Raw genomic sequence first — 20920 nt, forward strand, 5'->3', positions numbered from 1 at the left:
GTGGATAAGTTTGCGAGACATTACGTAGAATGACTTAAAGAAGGGGGGGGGGGGGGAGGAATGGGTACATATGCACATATTTATTATCACTTTGATTATTTGTCATTTCAGTTCGTATTGCTGTGAATGAGACACTGTAATATCATATCACGGAAAAAAAAAAACCTCCAGTAATTGATCATTCTGTCCAAAAGTCGTGGTAAACAGCACAATATCAGCATACACATGGGAATACGGTGTTGACGAAGAAGAGGAAAACTGTTGGCCCTGTAATAATGCAACTTTGAACTTTCATCCCAAGGAAACGCTGTCGATATTTGAGCACGAGAAGGAGACTTGCGCTTAGTAGTCGTGAAATGAAAGGTTATTTTGAGGTAAAAACTATAACGCGAGGGCACGGAACACATTTCTCAGTTATTGTTTCATTACGCTTGTAGTGCGATTGTAAAGCATTTAAAAGCATTTAGCCGAATGGTTAACTCTTCACAACTTGCTAGTTTTTATCGGCACGTATCTACAAAACTTGACAAACGTATACGGACATATGGCACATGATGTGATGAACATAGAACATCAGGAGCCATAGTATTTATTGTGTGTACTGCCCTGATCGGTATACATGTCATGTGTAGTATAGTAAAGGCATCACCAAAGCCGGCTTTTCTGTACATTGATTAGAAAAGGCAGTGATTATATTCAACTAAAGAAATCAAGCAACCAGCAGTCATAGCCGATTTGTGTGTCTACACATTTTTGGGAAAATGATCAAACTCTGATGTGAACAGTCACCGAAAAATGGTGAACTCCCATGTGAGCAGTATTCACTGAAATGCACCGAAAGTTTAAGTTCACGGAGGGTGACAATAAAGCCTTATTCTACGCGTAACAAAGCTTTAGGGCAGAATGCTCATTATCATAAAGATCACGGGATTCAGGAGGTTTTCTACAATAATGAAAATTAAGAAAAAAACGAAAGCTGGAAAAGATTTATTCTACTTATGCTCTATACTGCATAGTACACTGGTCTTAGTGGTCTTAGGTATAAGATACTGAGGAATAAACACTCAGTTTTCGGCTCGTGCATTCTCCACAGTCTCCCCACATTTGCATTCATTCTTACTATTACCAAAATCGTTATACAAATTTTATTGTGGTTACATTTACCTGTTTTTGCTTTCAATAGACTTTCATTTGAGGTGCCGTTAAATATCATGCACGCTTTTTGCAAAGGTTACCTTTGTTTCAGCATACCGAAAGCCGACGAACCGGCAGACTTTAATTGAGTCAGTCAGTGCGGAATGTACTTTTCTTATGGAAAAAGCACAGGTAAACACACGGGATGAGCGTTGTGTCACTGACCCTTGATCAACCGTGAGTTATATGGGTTACCAGTGCGTCTCGGTCGTTGGTAATGTGTTTGCTCTAAATTCACTTGCTCCACCAATGCACCAGCTATCCTAAGGGGGCGTTCTTTAGACCGTGCACTATAGCGCTACATGACAAACAACGGGCACAGTATAAGGTAAGTTCGTTTTTCTAAGTTTAGCGAGCTCGTAATTCTTGCGTCATCTGGCGAGACACCAAACGTTGTTTTCCGAGTATCGAGGGCACTAAACGCCGAAGTGTTTGAAAGCGTGTGTTCACGGTGAACTTTGTTAACGGGATCTCGCGACTTGCCTATAGCTGTCACGGTTGTCTCACTGAATGAATGGATGGGCCTCCATGTTGTCCAGGAAGAGGAAGTGCAGGTCATCATGCAAAATTGCGCTGTCGTGCAACCTCAGGAAAAAAAAAATATTTACCTGTCAATGAATCGGGGCCGTCGTTTATATATCCGCAAGTGTCGAGATATTGTTTGAGATAACTATAGGGGGTTCCCTGAAATTGGCTTTAGGAGAATATAAAGGGAAGGCTTGCTTGACTTCCATGGGCGCGCGGCAGAGGCCTAATGCTTACAACATTGGGCGTTTGTGCAGGTAGGCGTAGGTTAGGTCTATTAGGAGCGAAGCGCGCTCCTAACCATATAAGGCTATGATCCAACGGCTGAGCCATTCATTTTATCCCGGAGGGATATCAGCGCAAAAGCTGAAGTCAACTCACGGGGACAACAACAGACGTTGTGAGAACGACAAGTGGTTGTCCTTTTCATGACGTCTAGTTTTGTCTTCGACTGCTTTTGTGCGCGAGATCTACTTTCGTCCCCATTATCGGTTGCCCTTGTCAAGACGTCTATTTTTCCCCCTCGTTAGTTAGGGTTAGTATTGTGCTTGTAAACCTTTATTAATCACCAATTTGCCGAGATCTGCATCCTATATTATCCTTCTGCGCATGTCGAGTGGCTGATTGAATGCCTCATTTATTCGGTGGTATATAATCGGATGTGGCTTAAGATTCTGGCAGTTGATGTCGGCACGGCCTCTCCGTAGCCATGGGGGAACGAGTTAAGAATTACACGAGCTGGTACAACATGACAACATTACAGGATGTGCAGTGTACAACATATTACATCGTTAATGCTGCATCCTTTGAGAAACTCCAGCTACTAAACGACGGTTTGTTGCAGAGTGGCAGACGACATGTGTACACGTGCACGAATACATACGTGAAGCAATAATTACTCGACTTGAAAAGAAGCGCAAAATAACGAAATCACGCAAGAGAGTGCACTGTTACGAAAATGTCTGAAATAGGCGAAAGCGAAGCAGCCGCAGTAATGGATAGAACTGATTTGGTTACGGTTGGTGTGATACACCGTTTTATCGGAAGCGAGGACCATCCTGGTAATTGTAAGGATTCTGGTAACTCCGGAATCGTAACAATGACGGACGCCTCCTGTCGCCGATTCGGCGGCAAGAGACGCCACCGTTTCGTTGGTGCGAATTTTTGGCTGGATGTGTACTTCCGATTTATCTGTGTGAACGCAAGTCGAGCAGTGCTCTCAAACGTGGTACAAACAAAGTACACCGCAGAGTGCTACCTCTTTGGGAAAAGTGCGCGTGAGCGAGCCATTAATTTAACCTGAAAAGCCGGTCATACTGATCGCCTTTACTTACGCCACATTCAGTATATGCTACACTAAGGTCTAAAACCGAGCTAGTTGATTGAGGGCACCATCTCTGGAGGGAACATTGCGAAAAATGGTGCAAGCGAGCGGCAAACACAGGGGTCTGCGCTCGGTCCTGGGTGTTATTTGTCACTCGCTTAATTGTCCCGCCTTTCGCGCTGTTACCTTCAAAGATGTTGACATATTCACAAACGTCGTTTTGCAGAGAGATAGAATAAATGGGAAAGGCAGGGAGGTTAACCACAAGGCAAAATCCGGCTTGCTACCCAAGGCGGAGGGACAGGGGAGGGAGAGGTAAGGAGATAGGAAAGTAGAGAGAGAGAAAGAAAGAGAGCCGGTCACAACCACAGCAGGTCACGATCACCAGATACGAGTACTATCACCGCACAGTAGCGCTTGTGGCACTGCAAGTGCCACAGTGATGTCACGTACCACGCAAGAATGATGAACTGTAACTGACGATGTGTGTGCTGTGCTATGTGCTCTCTCTCTCTCCTCCCCATCTTTCGTTCTCCCCCCTCCCGCTCCCAAGTGTAGGGTAGCAAACCGGTTGTGCTAAGCTGGTTAACCTCCCGGGCTTTCCTTCTCCACTCTTTCTTTCCTTCCTTGTAGGCGTAAGATATGGACGCCAGCTGCAGGTAGAAAACGCTGAGAAAATTTTGGAGATACCACCCCGTTCTGATGTATTTTTCAGCATAAACTCACGTCGATTGAGCCTATCGTCTCTCAGTAGGAACGCCCGTCTCTTGTGCCTATACACTGAAGCTGACGGCAGCGCTGTCGCATACCTTCGTGACGTGAGCGAACGCTGACTGAATCTGTAATTGCATCGCACTAACACTCAGCGTCTTCTTTGCCATCCGCTGCTTTTAAAAGCCAGTTTTCATTTTTTTGTCATTTGACAAAGCTCGTGCCAGTGGGATTCATAACGCACGTCATGCTACGTGGATGGGCTCAACTTTTTCTTATGAACTCACAGTGATGGTGGCGCAAGTACACCTTCGTGACGTCACGATCGGCGGCTTCGTTGCCAGCGAGCAGCGTGGCGCAAGCAAATGACAAATATACTAACCTCGCAAAGAGCTAGAAGGCCGAAAGACAATAGCGAGAGAGATGCAGGTGGAGGGAGAGAGACAAGAGCACGAGAGAGCGAGAGTGAAAAGAACGAATAAAGCGTGAGTACCTTGTCCCCCATGTTTGGCTCTTGTGCACAAAGACTCCCGTATTCTTCACTTGTTTTCTTTTCTTGATTTTGTTTCAGTTTTTAATGTCTTCCAATTTTGCTGTTTCATGGATCTCGCTGTTTACTTAGCAGGTGTCTGCGCTTTTTTTTTTTTTTTTGTAATGATAATCCCCAGCCAGAAGACATTTCGTCACGACGTCGGGTTTAAGCGGCTCCCTTCAAAATGAAGGGAGCACTGCAATGTGACAAGCGCAAATAATGAAACACAGCAAATGTGCAGGCAAAACAGAATACATTTTCCTTCTCCTCTTTCGATATGCAGCGCATTTAACTGCAACCGTCAGCAGAAATTTTTGGCGAAAGACAATGGCCCCCCTCCCCGGGTTCTGGTCTTTTTTTCAGCAAAAGCTCATGTCGACGGAGTCTATCACTTTTAAGCAAACAAGCGCAAACAAGCGCATGCGTAAATCAGTAGGAATGCCCGTCTCTATTGCCTACACTGAAGTAAAGCCCCTGAAGCTGACGGGCATACCTTAGTGACGTGAGCGAACGCTGACTGAATCTGTGATTGCACCGCACCTGCGCCCTTCCGCAAACCCAGGTGCAAACAAACGCGACAGCGACACGGAAGGGAACTAGCGACGCCTGGCATCATACGTAGAAAGCACGACTTCACGTCTGCCATTGTTTTCGCGTTTTCGAAGTGCGGGTGTTGGGACAACCGCTACGGAACGGCGGTAAAGTGATAGAACCGTTGCAGGAAGGAACGGTTCCTCAGCTACCGCAGATTCGCAAGGTTCCGGACACCGCTTCTAAATAGTTTCTTGAGTTCACTTGAACCTTAGAATTATTTGACGCTGTCGTGCAATCTTCTCTTTCATTAAGCCAACAAAATGTACGGCTGCGATGTGACGTTTTTGTGCCTCTGTCCAACCTGTCTCTCTGCCCAACGAACTTATGCCGGCAAGGGTGTTATATGCGTTCCATAATGGCGGCTGTTCTTTAGTAAGCTCGGTGAGATCGTTTAGCATGCGAAAATAAAAATAATACCGGCAAACGGCGGCTTCAGGACAGCACCTGAGATTATAATAAAGCGGGCGGCGCAGCATCTCTAGGGCACCCAAGGACGCACAAGTCCAAGTTCCAGTTTTATTGTCCTCGTTACCTCTTTGGTGTACTGGAGGTGCCACTAAAGTATACTAAATAATGGCATGCTGTTTGCACGTAGTACTTGAGCAAGTTCTCCCTTCTCTTCACTGCAATACATTCTGTATGACTCGCCGCATCACACGAGCGTATTGCGGTAAAGCCACTATGAACCGCCATATAACATTCTTGTTTATATACCGTGGCGTTCAGATGTCAAAGCGTAATTGGCTGTAATTAAGTGTACACTCAACGTGATAGTGTGTGATAATTTCGTGTAGGAGCACTGAACACCTGGAAGAACTGGAAGAACTTCACCATTCGCAATGTTTAATGTGGGAAAGAAAGCCGTCAATTACAGATAAGGGGCACGAGACGAATTGTACGCTATGCGCATTGAAGCATAGGCCATTTACAGTTTGTGCGATAAAATGCAAACACGGATTCATGAATAGGCTGATGGCAGAAGAAAATAAAGCAGACTGTAGCAAAAAGATCGGGGTGTACCTCTGAGGGGAAAGATAAGCCTCCCTCGACCCCCCTTCCCCATGAAACAATTATATTAGATCCTATGCTAAACGGGATCGATGACAAGATATACAGGGTGTTCCAGAGAACACTTTCAAAAATTCCGAAAGGTTGCCTGTGGCAGATAGCACAATTCTAGTACATGCGCTGGTCTACTCGCAGAGGCGGACATAACTTGCACACAAAATGGCCATGCATAATCGACTAATTAAAAAAAATTCACTAATAAAGTTTTTTACTAATTACCTGATGGCCCATATTGTAATTTAAAAATTGTAGCCGCGGAGTTCGCAAGGCGGATCCACTTGAAACGAATTCTCGGGATGACACCAGTTTCGAGATATTAATTCCCGAACTTTGCGGAGAAATGCATATTGGCGTTCCAGTTATTTTTTAACAAAATGTCGCTTTATGCATTGAAGCAGAAAAGTAACTGGAACGCCAAAGCATTTCTCCGCGAAGTTCGAGAATTAATATCTCGAAACTGGCGTCATCCCGAGAATTCATTCTAAGTGGTATTGCCTTGCGAACTCCAGGGCTACAATTTGTAAATTGCAATATGGACCATCAAGTAATTAGTTAGAAACTTAATTAGTGAATTTGTGTTAATTAACTGATTATGCATAGCAATTTTGTGTGCAAATTATGTCCGCCTCTTCGAGTAGACCAGCTCATTAACTAGGATTGGGCTATCTGCCACAGGCAACCTTTAAAAAAGTTTGAAAGTGTTCGCTGAAGCACCCTGTATAAAAACTTATAGTGTGTTTACGGGATGCAAATCGAGAAAGGAAATCATCAATGGCACGCTTGACAATGAAATAAATAGGAAAGGAAAGAAAAAGAGAGTCTTTTTGATCATTTCCCTGTGCCAGTTTTTTTGTTTTTATATATACTTGCGGTCAGCCTTCTGTGACAGTGAAGGGAAAGGTACGAAAAGCGCAGCTTCTACGCGTGCGTTACCATGCCTAGTTTTCCGGCAGCGTCTGACAGCGCTCTTGGTTCCTTGGAACATACTATACAGGATGGGGGGATCAACGTAGCTTCCACGTGAGAGGGTTTCGCATTTTTCCAAACGCAGAAGTGAAAAGCCGAAAAAAAATTAAGTCAAAATTACCCTTCCGTGGTCTATTTTGTCATATTTTGTTGTTGTAAATAACGCGTTCATGCCTACCATTCCCCAGCTTAAACTAACGAGGATTATATTGGGTGACTATTTTTCAGGAGCGCTTTTACTTGCGTGCACTGTGCCTCCGTAGCTTACCCTTCAATGCCGCAAAAGGTTGTCCGTTAGTATACTATAGCAACCACGGAACAACAGACGTTTACAGTCATCCTGCACCGGCCAGAGGGCGCTACGACGCTTTCAGGCGCACTTGGGCATCTTCAGATATCGCACACACTTGCATCCCGTGATAAGCGAACAGAGATGTCACGGCGAACGTTGATCACGTTCCTCCCATTTCGTTCCACCACTCGTTTGGCTGTTTTGGCACTGCTATCAATTGAGTGAGTAAAGCTTCAGCGAAAGGGGCCTATAAGCACACGAAATACGTGAACTTCGCCTCGAGCGTACTAGCCTAATGCATTCCAGCTTCCTACTTTGCTTTCCACACGCAAACACGCAGTCAGAAATATTGCCTCAGAGCGTTTTGGAACAGTGACAAAGAATGCGGGGCCCTTATTGGCGCTGCTTTCCTCCGGCAGCTCGTAAAGAACTAGTTCCTGTACTAGTCTGCTTCTTTGTTTTACATTCAAATAAGCAGGAGAATGGGCGCTTGCCTGCACAGTACTAGTAATTCTGAGTTCATGCATCAAGGATGCTTACCACCTCCTTTACTTAAGACCGATGCAGAAATATGGGCGTATACTTCGTCGTCAGTGTTTGAATTTTACTTACAGTCCCGTACTTGGCCACATAATCGTACGTGCAGTGCAATTCTGCCAGCGCTACCAGCGATGACGTGCTTTTGTACTGACCACGAAATAAAGAAAGTGCATTTTAATGGTGACCTCTGTGTGTGTGCTGAACTGCAAGTCTTCCGTGCAGCTCTATAATAATGACTAATTTTGCCTGGTTTTCTGATAACTTGATCAGACTAATGTATTGGAACACACGAGAGCCTTAAAACCAACCAGACAATTTCAGTGAATTTTGGCACCATGGATGGGTTAAAAGTAAATGTCCTCACTTCCTGCTCCCTGTATGCAAGCTACCATCGTCCTATTAATCAAGCACGCCCACAATAAAATCAAATGAATGAGCCTGCGAGCAGCTTGCTACCTACTGCTCGTGAGGCATTACAAACATGAGGCCTTCCGAGCACTTTATTATGGTTCTTGGTCGTGATATGCACCAGAGAAATTTACGCGTGAGCTTACGGAACTTACCCTGAGCACCGACGACCATCAAGCTGACGAGGAAGAGTCCTCGCCAGAGGAGATCTGGGCCCATGGCAACCGTCTACTCCAGGAGTGTATCCTTCAGATCACAGCGAGTTTCGCGCTCCTTGGCAAGGCTATATAGCCTCTGTTCCGTCTTCGAAGCGGTCTGCCCTCTTAGGACCACTACTGCGTGGTTACGCTGACTCGAGATTCTTCGGGTCGGCGGTACAGGTCTCGACCGAATAACACACGCGCCCGAGCCGGCACTTCAAGGTGTGCGCAGACAGTTGTCTCGGTTAGGACAGTCGGTTTCCGCTGCGGCTACGGTGTTCTTGCGCGCGCAGAGTGGAGAGAACCGCTTCCTGCGCCGTGAGTCGGTCCGCGGCCTCGTGGAAGACCGGCGAGCGGAGCAACCCGGGTTCTAAATTTAGGGGACGAGAAAAATAACGCCCTCCCGCCTGCCGGCGCGGCCCGCCCGGCCGGTTGCAATCCGGGAGGTGATTGCGTGTATATGCAACGCACGGTGGCCACCGACAGAGGAACGCCGATGCATCGTCGACCAGGCGATGGACGCACGCGACCTCAACAAGACGTCATCGAAAGGAAGCCATTGCATGCTCCGACGACCTTTAGTCGAAGGAATGTGGTCATTGTTGCCAGTGGATAGCATAGGTTTGAGCAAAGTGCATTTACTCTCCGTCTGGGAAGCAACTCGTGTACTATTGAAGGTGGCGCCGCAGTCCATGACTCTGGATTCAAATAAAGAGAGGCCACCAGACGTCGGACATTACTGTGACACATAAAAATAAGCGTGTAGGCAAGGTTTACTTATTCGCCTTGGTTAAACTGAGCGAAATGGGCCGACCCTACTAGAAGATGAACCCAAGAGGGCTGTTTGCAGCAGAATGACTCATCAGTAGCCGCAGTTCCCTCTCAGCCTGCGCAAAAACTGCCACCAGTATTTTTCCTTAAACATAAAATGTTTTTCCGTGGAGCTAAGCACATTTCAGTCACGCTATCGCAGAGTCACCGATTTTGCGTTCTCCCCGTTTTCTCAAAACTTTATTAAACACCGTTCGCCCCCTGTAGTCAAAAGCAAAGCAATTGACTTGGCCTCCCGAACTTTCTTAAGTGTACGAAGCAGAAGTGTGCTTTTAGGTCAGCAATGAACGAATGCAATGTACGAATATGCCTTAATTAGCGTACAACGAGGGAATATTTTTAAACTTTTGGTTAATGTTCTTGTTTTATGTTGTCGTATTATAATTAGAATGATAATGGTTAGCTTTATGCGTTGTGTTTATTGTTATTTGCGTTATTTTGTCGTTAGTGTTCATGTTAAACATTTTACGTTGACTTAATGTACTAGACATTTCTTGAATGTATGCATTCATTGAATAATTGCCTTCGTTGTACTTGTAATGAGTGTTCATTTTTTATTGACTCTTATTTACTGTATTGCGCTAGTGTACATTTGTGCACATCTCGCCTGTAAAACCACTGTCATGTACATGGGCCCTCAGGCACTTTCAAGTGGTTTGCAGCCTCTTTTCGCCTGAGGGACCCCCAACTGCTGCTGGAAATAAAGAAATGATAGTTGATAAAAGATGAATTTCAGTATAGAAGAATTGCCTGGACCATGAAATAACGCGTCATTACAGCTATCTGCTCTGAAAGTCTTCATAACCTTCTTTAATGAAAGCGACATTGTGTATGTTTTGAGATTCACAGTGCGTTTTTGCATTAGCGTTTTACAGCGTAAGATGTTATGGGCTCATTCCAATAGCCGTTTCGGTTGGCGCATGTTGTCCGCCACAGCTATCGCCAGGAATTAAAAAAAAAACTGTTACCGCCGGGTCACCTACTCTACCACTGAGCCACGCCAGCGCTTGCTAGCTTGCTGCGGAAACATGCCCTATACACGCGTCCTAGCACGCGAGGAGACACGCGATGTGAGATGCGCGCCGCGTAGCGTCGATACGTGCACACTTTGCATTGCTGTTACATATTATATGCATATATATATATATATATATATATATATATATATATATTATATACCATGTAGCAGTTGCAGATTAAAGGACACATTATAGCATAATATAGCACAGGCAGGCAGCATATTATAGAGCACAGGCAGGCAAAAGAAAAGCGCAGTTGCCGAAGGATGAAGTAGCCAGAAAATGGGAAATATACCGTGAGAAAAAAAAATGTGTGGTTCAAATACTGGTTCAAGCAAAGATAAAAGGTGAAAGTGAACGTTGGTTGTCATAAATACGACAGAAAAACAAGGCCGCACCTAGAATATTTTGGAACCACATAAACTTATTATGCAGGAAGTCTAGAAAAATACAACATGTCCTAGAACGAGGTTGAAAACAAACTGGAAAGGGACGCGCCATTAAATTACATCCGAAATATAGCAGCCATATCTTTCCAAGGCAATGACGAGGTTGTATCGGAGGAAAAAAAGAGCACGAAAGAAAACCAGATGGAAAAGGAGCTGGTGCTGACAAATTTCAACAAGAAGAAAGTCGAAGAGAAAATTCCTAAGCGCACAGCCGCAGGGCTAGACAAGGTTCCCATTAGGCTCGTAAATGAACTAGGACCAAAAAGTAAGGAATCTCTTTTGAAAGCAGTAGAAAAAAAACCTCAAAAGATTGACGAATACCAGACAGTTGGGGACAAAGTAGAATGAATTTAATTCATGAAGGTAAGGGGAAAAAAGATAGAATTCACTCATATAGACCGTTGACCATTACATCGGTAATATACAGGTTAGCAATTCAGGCGATTAAATTGAAGCGGCAAGCATGGGTAGATAATAATGGCAAATTGGGAGAACTTCAGAATGGCTTCAGAATCGGTAGGCGTCTGGATGATAACTTATTTGTCCTTACTCAGTGTATTGAAATATCCAGAGAAGAAAGCACAGGCAGGCAGCATATTATAGAGCACAGGCAGGCGAAAAAAAAAAAAGCGCAGTTGCCGAAGGATGAAGTAGCCAGAAAATGGGAAATATACCGTGAGAAAAAAATCGATGTTTCAAATACTGGTTCAAGCAAAGATAAAAGGCTTTTTTAGACATTACCAGAGCGTAGACATTACCGGACCACGTATACATAGACCGCAACATTTTGTGGTATATTCTGGAAGGGGAACTGTATACAGCTATTGAGGGAGATTCACCGAGAAAACACCGTTTGCGTTGAATGGGAAGGGATGAGGAGTGAGGATAAAGTTGATATCTACAAGGGACTGAGATAGGGGTGTCCTTTATCCCTGCTGCTATTTATGATGTACATGGTAAGGATGGAAAGGGCGCTAGAAGGAATCAGTATCGGGTTTAACCTCGCATACAAACACGCCGGCAAAGCTTCCAGGTTTATTTTATGCAAGCCACATTGTGTTGCTTGCTATCAAGCAAAGTGATATGCAACGTCTGGCTGATATGTGTGGAGAAGAATGTGAGAATTTAGGATTAAAATTTAGCGTTAAAAATTATGTTTTATGTTATTCAATGAAAACGGTGAACGGAAAGTGTACAGGGCCAGGAAATAGCTCGGGTAAAAGAATACGATTACCTTGATGTATGGATAAACGGACGGACGGACGGACGGAACAAAAAACTTTATTGATAAAAGCACCTGCGAGGTTGCCGGCCCGGGCTCAGGCCACGCGGGAATTATGTGCGGTGAGGCGTAGCCTTTCCACCACTGCCCGGGCCCACTGGATTGCCCACAGTTGGTCGTGTAGATCCGAGCTAGTCAGAGCGCTTAGCCATCGCTCCTCGAGAAGGTCCGGTTCTATGAGAAGGTCCGGCTCTGTGTATTTCTCTGATCTCTGTGCATTTCCATAAGACGTGTGCCATACGAAGGCGATAGATATCTGGAGACACAGCAAAAACAATAATAGCAAAAGGGAAGAGAAATGCGGCCATAATGAAGCACAGAGCGCTATGGGGATACAATAGGTACGAGGTGCTCCCGGGTGTGGGGCAAGGTGCAATGGTACCAGGGCTTACATTTGGAAATGTGGTTGTTTGCTTGAAGTCAGGGGTACAAACAGCACTCGATGGAAACCAAATGTCTGTGGGACGCCTCGCATTGGGCGCTCACGGGAAGACTACAAATGAAGCTGTACAATGTGATATGGGCTGGACAAGTTTTGAAGTAAGGGAAGCACAGAGTAAAATTGATTTTGAAGAACGACTGAGGAATATGGAACAAAACAAATGGGGTGCGAGAGGGTTCAGATATTTGTACAGGAAAAACATTGACTCACAGTGGAGGAAAATAACTAGGAAGCTTACCAGCAAGTAGGTGACCGGTTTGGTTAGCAACACGGCAACAAAGAACGTCAAACGCAAAATCAGAAAGGCTGAGACAATCTCATGGGTGGTGGCAATGGAAAAGAAACCTGCTATGACTAACTAACTGAAAGAAAAAAAAAACGAAAACAGGAAAGAAACAATTTATGATAACTCAAAGGGAAGCTCCTTACTTTTCGAAGCGAAATCAGGGCGCCTTAGAACGCGTAGTTATAAAGCGAGGTACACCAAGAACGAAGACGCATGTGCTTGCTGCGATGGTGGTCTTCTCTAATTTTCTCGCCTGCAGCCTCATGGGCCACCTTTTTCCCCGCTCGCTTCATGTTGTGGCCTAGTGGCCAGTGTACGAAAATGCGTACACGTCTATTATCCCGCAGGTGGCGGCAGGTTTGTTTTATGCGGTGTGCTATGGTAGTCGTGTAGGATCGGGAGTGCAGTTACTTGAGGGCCTCTTGACTGTCATTGTAGATGTGAACCGTGTCTTTTGTGTGCCCATCACAGAGTTGAATGGCTTCTTCGATAGCTTGTCCAGTGTGGCTGCCCAGTGAGCATAGCCGTTGTGGCTTACGGAGTGTGCTTGACCGTTTTGTGTGTAATAAGCGGTAGCGGCATACATTTTGCCTGAACATTCATCGTATTGTAAGGCAGCATCAGTATATATTATTGTTTCTTTGTGCTTTGATTACGCGTTTAATACTCTTTGTTGTCGGTGTTCCCTGCCTTCACCTTTGGTATTCGTGGGGATTGGTCTGGGTTCCATAACCCTTATTTCATCCCAGTGTGGAAAAAGGTAGTCCAGCTCTGGCAGGTGCAGGTTCGTGCCATGCAAGGCAGATAGCAGTCCCTGACCATTCCACATGTTCTTCAGCCTCGATTTGTGGTTATCCTTGTGGGTTTTAAGCAGTGCTTCTACCGTCGGGAGGCAGGAATATCTGTTCTTCTGCAGCTCTTCTGTGCAGCTCTTCTGTTCTTGCGTGTATTGGTAGGCCGGTGATTGCTCTCACAGCCAGGTTGTGTAGCTTGTCAAGTTACTTGTAGTTGGCAGCCATCGGGCCATAATGTGGGGCTCCGTACCTTATCTTGGCGATAAGAACTGCCACCTTACGTCGTCGTGCAACCTCTGTTCTTGCCCCTCCGCTGGGGTGGGTTAGCCTTTCGACAAGGTGCACCATTGGTTTCCATTGCTGCTTCAACTGTGGCAGCCATGTGCTTGCCATGCCATCCTTGTTGACTGGGATGCCCAATATTCTTAGGTATCCCTCTTCCAGTTAGCGAATTTCGTGTCCGTTGAAGTAAATGGTTACGTCGGAGCTTCCATGTTTGTCATGTATTGTGATGTAGTGCGTCTTCTCCGGCGAGGGCCTCATGCCTGTTGTCTTCAGTTCCTGATCAATTATGTCCAGTGCGTTTTGCAGCGTTGTTACTTGTTCAGCTGTAATGAGCCTATAGGTCGTCCACAGGGTGATATAATCAGCGGACATTGTAAATCAAAGGTTTTCAACTGCGTCCAAATTTCATGCGATCGTGGCCATGACGACATTAAAGAGTGTATTGGTGAATTGCCTGGCTAAATGACCGGGAGATAGCTGAAATTCATATGTCCTGTCCTCTAAGGATCCCTTGACCAAGCTGACCATTCTGGTGCCTGCTTGGGTGCTTTCGACTACTATGATAATAGCAGGGTGGCCAATGGTGTCAAAAACTTTCTTCAAGTCAACTGCTACTAGAGCGTCCAGTCGTCCTCTGCAAAATTTCCTCTCGCGGTCGATGGTGGTATGCAGAAGATAGACACTACCCTGTGGGCCTAACTGCGGCCGGAATCCGGTCTGGAAGGGGTGGAAGTATCCACAATCCTCGAGATGGTGGGAGAAGCGCGTCGTAACTATCTTTTCCATTAACTTACAAATTGTTGGAGTCAGTGAGACTGGTCGCATATTGCAGAGTTGCGTCGCTTGCTTGTCAAGTTTTGGTATAGGTATGACAACGGAATGCTTCCAGTGCTTAGGCAGGGAGCCGTTTTGCCAATGCTTGTTGATCAAGTTAGGAGCTTGTGCTTAGTAGTTGTGTCTGCGTTGCGGAGCATGCTCTAGGAGATCCCGTCTTGTCCTGGGGCACTGTTTCGCTTCACTTACGAAAGGGCTAGCTCTAACTGAAACAGGATGAATGGTGCACTGATGCCGTCCGAGTTGTCAGATGGCAGTGGGGTGTAGATATCGGGTGGTGGAAGATGAACGGGCTGCCTCATGCTCTATTTCCTCGGTGGTCTGGCCGGTGCGGATCAGGATGTTCCCCATGTTATTCCTAGTATTATTTCGGCCATTCATAACTTGGAAGGTATGCCACAAGCGCCCTGAACAGGAACGGTGTGACAGAGTGCTACAGAAGTCTGGCCATCTCTCCCGGCTCAGCTGCTTTGCATATATTCTCGCCTCTGTTGTTCTTTTGCGCAACGTCAACAATTCCTTATAATTTTTTCTTGATGATAGGCATTCTTGCTCTGCCTGCTTCCTGCTCTCCCAGAGCGATGTTACTTGTTCAGCTGTACTGAGCCTATAGGTCGTACACAGGGTGATATAATCAGCGTACATTGTAAACCAAAGGTTTTCAACTGCGTCTAACTTTCATGCGATCTTGGTCATGACGACATTAAAGAGTGTATTGGTGAATTGCCTGGCTAAATGACCGGGAGATAGCTGAAATTCATATGTCCTGTCCTCAAAGGATCCCTTGACCAAGCTGACCATTCTGGTGCCTGCTTGGCCATCTCTCCCGGCTCAGCTGCTTTGCGGGAGGTGGGTATCTGGTGTGGGGACATCTGTTGTCACCAGTGCTGTAGTGGTGGCCTGTTCTCTGGCCCTTCGCAAGAGGTCTTCAACAGCTAGAAGTTCTTTTAGATGTTCATCGTGTGCCTCTCTGAACTTTTGCCAGCTGACTGTCTGAGTAGTGCGTCCTCGTTTTCTTAGAGTTAAGTTCAGCTCAATACAAATTGGGTAATGACCACAACCCAGCGTCTCGTGGCCGCAACGTCAATCTTTAATGATGTTGCCAGTGTGCCAGGTCAGGTCTGGAATGGTGTGTCACGTTGTCCAGGTTGCATACTGCGTCGCGTATGACAGTCGAGGTCATTGGCCAATAAAAGCCCCGCCTTTTCGCTTGCTGCAGTGAGAAGTCTTGCTCCGTTTGAGCTTGAGTTTCAGTAGCCTCATGTTTCGTGCGGCACATTGAAGTCCCTACCTACCAGAATGGCATTTCTTGGGTAGGCGTGTTTCAGCTGCCATAACCAATCATAATCTATGTCCTGTAATTTTGCCGATGGTCTGTAGTATGCGCTAGCGATGACTATAGGCTTCTTGTTATGACGTATTCTCGCTGCTCCAATTTCTTGATGTGGCGTGCAGAAGGTGGCGGTGTCCAGCAGCACATGCGGTGTGTCTTTGTGTACAAAAATGGCGCCTTGTGCTTGTATTTTTTCCTTTCCCTAATGAGCGTGCGAGATGATAGGAGAAAACAGAGCTTTGTAGTGATGAAGACCCGGAAAGGTTCCCTTAGTCTCTTGCAAAAGAAGAGTGCTGGGATAACCTATACGATCGAACAGATTCAATTCTGATGCACAGGCTTGAAGACATCAACAATTCCACTGTAGAATGTCCGGTGTACCTTCGGGGGAAATAGCCGCCATATTTATGCTGTTAGCAGAGGGCCTACCTTTGCTTTCCGGTGGAGCTGTGCTTTGCTGGGGGTACCTGCTTGTTTTCTAGGGCGTCCAGGCGCTGTAAAATTGCTCTAGGTGGAACTTCTGCTGTTCCACATGAACTTGGTTGAGCTGGTTTGTAATCGTGTCTAGTGCAGAGAGCTTTGTCATGATTGTGGCCAGTTGCGTAGTTATGTTGGTTTGTTCGGCTTGCTTCTCCTCTTGGGCGTGAAGCCTTGTCGTGATATTCGCCAATGCTGCCGTGATCGTTTCGTTCGCAAGCATATCGGGTTTTTCGGATACCGACTGCCATGTGGGCGGCGGGCATGTCTTTTGTGGTGATGGGTTTGGAGGAGTAGATGCTGTCTTATCGGGCGCTGGAGGAGTAGAAGGGCTGGTCAGGAGGTTGTTGGACCAGAATTTAGCTGATGCCTTCTGAAGCTTCTCTGCACTTTCTACTTGTTACTTCTAGTAACTCGTTGAAAGTACGTTGTGTCGTAAGCATCAAGGATCGTGCCTTCTCTAGATCGGCTTGTGCCTTGGCTATAGCTTGGTCAAGATTGGATAGTGACTGGCGAGGTCGCTTCGGTTGACCTGACGGACTGCGTTGCCTACTCTGTGTCTTGTGGGGACAGTGCTTGGGTTGACCACTTGCTTTCTGTCGAGGTGCTGGTGACTTTATTCCTGTCTCTGCATTGTTGAGGTGACTGACCTTTTGTTATTACGTCTAAAATTGTCACCATGTTGTAGTGTTGGGCTTCTTGACCTTACTGATGTAGAGGAGGGCGTCTGTGATGCTCTGCACGGACACATGGGGCTTGTTGCCATGGCCTTTTCTTGGCATCTCACACAGAAGGGCGATCCGCAATGGGTGTCTTGGTCATGGTCGACCCCATACTGGGAACACACTGGTTGGTTTGGACAAAATGTTCGCATGGGGCCGATTTTGCGGCAAGAAAGGCCGGTTCTTGAATGGGTGGGTCTTGAGTGGGCAGTTATAATAATAGACCCTCTGCGGAATGCTTAGAGCTTCCAACGTGACGAGGGCTGTGCTGGTTTTGCCTAACATTCTCGCTACAAGGACTGGGGAGAAAAGGTTATATTAAAAAAAAATGAGATCTTGGTTGGTGCTACCAGGCTCAACCAGGTGTATTACGAACCACACGGTGTTTTTAGGAGGTGCCATGTAGCTAGTGACATTGACAGTACCCCACTTCGGATCGGATAGCGTCTTGACTTGCCTCCAATGTTCACAGCATACTGCTGTTCTTTCACAATAGCCGTGATCATGTTGCTTCTGCTGTCAGGTTTGTAGACCGCTAGCCTAGCCAAGTGCGCGTCACTCGCAAGTTTGTTCAGCGCAGTGGCTTGGATGGCGCGTGGAAATGAAGAAACGTCGCACCTCTCCATCGGCCTAATGATTACTACGTGGTATGGTAATTCTTTAAGATGCCTGAAGTTTTCTGCCTTTCGCTCCTTAATAGTCTGTCGCTTGCCTGGTACAGTTTGCCACTGGGTGGCATTGGCTGCCTGCGTCTCGGCTGTGTCCGAATCCGGGGCGAGTTTCGCTTGTTTGGCTTGCGGCTGGTCAACACTAGAGACGCTGGGGTCATATTCCCTTTGCGTGGCTTTGCTTTTCCAAACGTCAATTTCCATGCTTTCTAAGGGTGCGTCGACTTGCGATGGTGGCCGCATAACGATGGTATCACGTTAAGTGGCCAAGGCCAAGATTAGGCCTAGCGTTAGGCCTAACGTTAGGCCTAACTCTAGCGGGCACGTTTACAGTGAAGGCGGCGTTGAAATCACAATGTGAAAAGAGTGTAGGACTTACACCATGCTGTCGAAGTGCGCATGAGCCTTACCGATGACGGCGACCGCGTTTGGGTTGTCAGATCGAGAGTAGATGCCTTGGGGAGCCGTACTGTGAGCGAGTGGACCTGTCGCCAAGCGAGTACGAGCCCGGGAGGCGCGCGCCGCGCGCGCCGCGTGCGCCGCTGGGTTCCTTGTAGCAACACGAGACGGCGCTCGCCTCCTCGGCAGCGGTAGGGTGCCTCGAACGGCGGCGCTGGCATCGAGGCACCCTACGGCAGCGGCGGTGCCGGCCATGCCGGGGAAAGAAAAAAAAGGAACCAGAAATCTCGCCTTCAAGCGGCGGCGCCGGCTGTGTGGAGGAGAAAAAAAAAGGGACCAGAAAGCTCCCCTTCCCACATAGCGTTCACCGCAAGCGTTTCCCGGTAAAGTTTATGGTTGCATAAGCTGCAGTTGCTGGGAAGCGGCAACTGTAGCATACGAAGCAGGAAGTGACGTAACAACACCTTCCTATGTAAAAGAATAGCCCGCCTAGCAACTGATTTGTGTTGTGACAGTGCTATTGCAAGGTCACGTATAGTGACGCGGCGAAAATGTGGTTAATTGCATTTCTCTTGTCTCTGGTCCATTTTTTGTTGGTGCCCGAAGTAGCGGCGCAAACCAAGTCGCAGGCTGTTGAAACGTCTTAGACTAATTAGGTATAGTGCATGTGAATGTTGCCATGTGAATAATTTCAAGTACGTCGCAATGGGTAATCAATCGTTCTAGTTATCATTTACAGCTTCGCTGTCCAGCCACCTTCACAGTGTGGATTGGAGACCAATTGTTATGTCATCCGCTCAGATAGAAGCCACCACGTAAATCAGAAGTTCATAGAAAGCGGTCGCACTCTACGGCAGCTGGACACTCTGTCGGGCTATTTCGCTTGTGGCGAGACAAAGATAGCTGTGGTGACTAAATCCACCGGCTTCCGGCCATGGACTCTTGGCCGAGCATCTCTCGCAAAGATAATGAGCTGAAAATGATGATGAAACTAGCCAAATTTAGGAACTAGAGACACCCATCTGAAAGTCCTTGATCTATCTTCGACATAGTGAACACTGGCGACACCTATAGTACACCCTCATTGCAAATGCAAGAAAAGGTCTACCCGGCAATGCACCGTGCAATTTTTGAAAGTTGTCGAAAGCCAGCGCCATGAATCCTATGAATGGAGAGTGTAGGACTGTAGTACCAAGGGGGGCACAGCTATGGGAACGTTGCGGTAAGAGGTGAGTGAAGAACATTGCAGATCCAGCTATGGCGAGCTGGCTAGGAGTGGGAGCCGAGATGTTTCCAAAAGCAAGAGAGTTCCTTTAGTGAATTTGAAGGACTGTATTCAAGATCAGTCGCTAGTACGGTTGAAGAAGCTCAACTGAATATTCGTCACCATTGCTGGATAGCACGAATATAGTTCACTTGAGGAAAATATTCATGACTGTTCATATTCAAGGTAGCATGTGCGGCATCACCAAAAGTCACGCACAAGAAAATGTGCCTTGTTACGTAGGGTAGGATGATGTCTTCCATTGCGGGTGCCATCCGTATATAGTATATGGTGGCGTTAGTTACAGCCGATCGCAGTGCAAATATCTGCGCGTGGCGTTGTGCGAGTACTCGTACACGCCAATGTCATTTTGTACGTGTACAGCTAGGCGTTTCAGGACTTCTGTGGAGCTTTAAGGACAAAAAAAAAAAAAAATGGTTGCTTTTCAGGTGCATGCGACAGCGAATGCGGGGGAGCAACTGAAAAAAAAAAGAGAAAGAAAAGAAAAAGAAATGAAGCCATCAGAACTTCTGCAGGCATCGTACAGATGGAAACAGGGATATAGAAGAATATTTAATCAGAGGAAAAGCGGAGTAGTTGGCTGAAAGATCGTGTCTGCTACTCCACTTTGGGGTTAATTGGAAGGGGGAAAGAAACAGGAAAATTGAAAAGGATGAGGAGTGATTTACACCAATTGAGTATATGTGTGCTGTCCTGTGTTGAGCCATGTCTGGCGGTGACGTAATTTCCGCGAAACGGAAGTCTGCGGAAGACTTGCGAGAAAAAAACACTTCTGCGGGGGAAAAAAAAAAAAAGAAGCTGACGACATGTTAGCTGTATTCCCGCTGGCGTTGCTCGGGCCATTCGTTGAGCGAATTACAGTTGCTGGACGAGTGTCCATATAGCTTTAGAGCACTGCTGCCAGCTGTTCAAAGGCGATGTCTGGTATGCCTAGGGTGCACTTTGATCTTCGTCTTTGACACAGGCGACTTTGACACAGGCGCCAATTGGCTCTCGTCGTCTTTTCGCTCGATTCCTTCGAACGAGAAGCTTATGAACGTCAACGTTGGACCCTCAAAGGCGCGTTTCTGTACATTCTGACCTTACCTCTTTAGAGAAAATAGGACACAAGCCATGGCTCTGTAAGCAATGACGCGCAATACTTTTATCTTGACTGTGGCTTGGAGTAGCCTCCACTAACTCCTGCTCATATATAACTGCACTTAATGCCTGAATCTCCGATATGCGCCCAAAGCTGGTGTGCGGAGCTCATCGAGCACCTCCTCTGTCACTGTTCCCGCCACGACGACGGAATTGCGGAGGGCTTAGAGTCAGTCGGACAGTCGACCTTCTACCTAACCTGAGTTGCTAGGCAGGTTTCCCACCTCATCATCGGCACAGAAAGCCATACGAACGTTTTTGCAATACACGAAGGCAACGGATTTCAGTGTTTGTCTACAGACACGCCGTGCTTTGTCCAT

At 46.5% G+C, this 20920-nt stretch overlaps 1 protein-coding gene across 1 annotated transcript in view; it reads right to left on the minus strand.

The window, feature by feature from the left end:
* Nucleotides 1-8584, minus strand: part of LOC119442218 (neuroplastin) — a 69874-nt gene extending 61290 nt beyond the window's left edge. Inside the window, exon 1 of the mRNA XM_037707005.2 lies at nucleotides 8310-8584. Within this exon, the coding sequence (XP_037562933.1) occupies nucleotides 8310-8373 (64 nt within the window). The 5' untranslated portion in view covers nucleotides 8374-8584. The remainder of the gene's footprint in view (nucleotides 1-8309) is intronic.
* Nucleotides 8585-20920: the final 12336 nt, after the last annotated feature.

Source organism: Dermacentor silvarum, chromosome 2 (genome assembly GCF_013339745.2).
Source record: "Dermacentor silvarum isolate Dsil-2018 chromosome 2, BIME_Dsil_1.4, whole genome shotgun sequence".
Lineage (NCBI taxonomy): Eukaryota > Metazoa > Arthropoda > Arachnida > Ixodida > Ixodidae > Dermacentor > Dermacentor silvarum.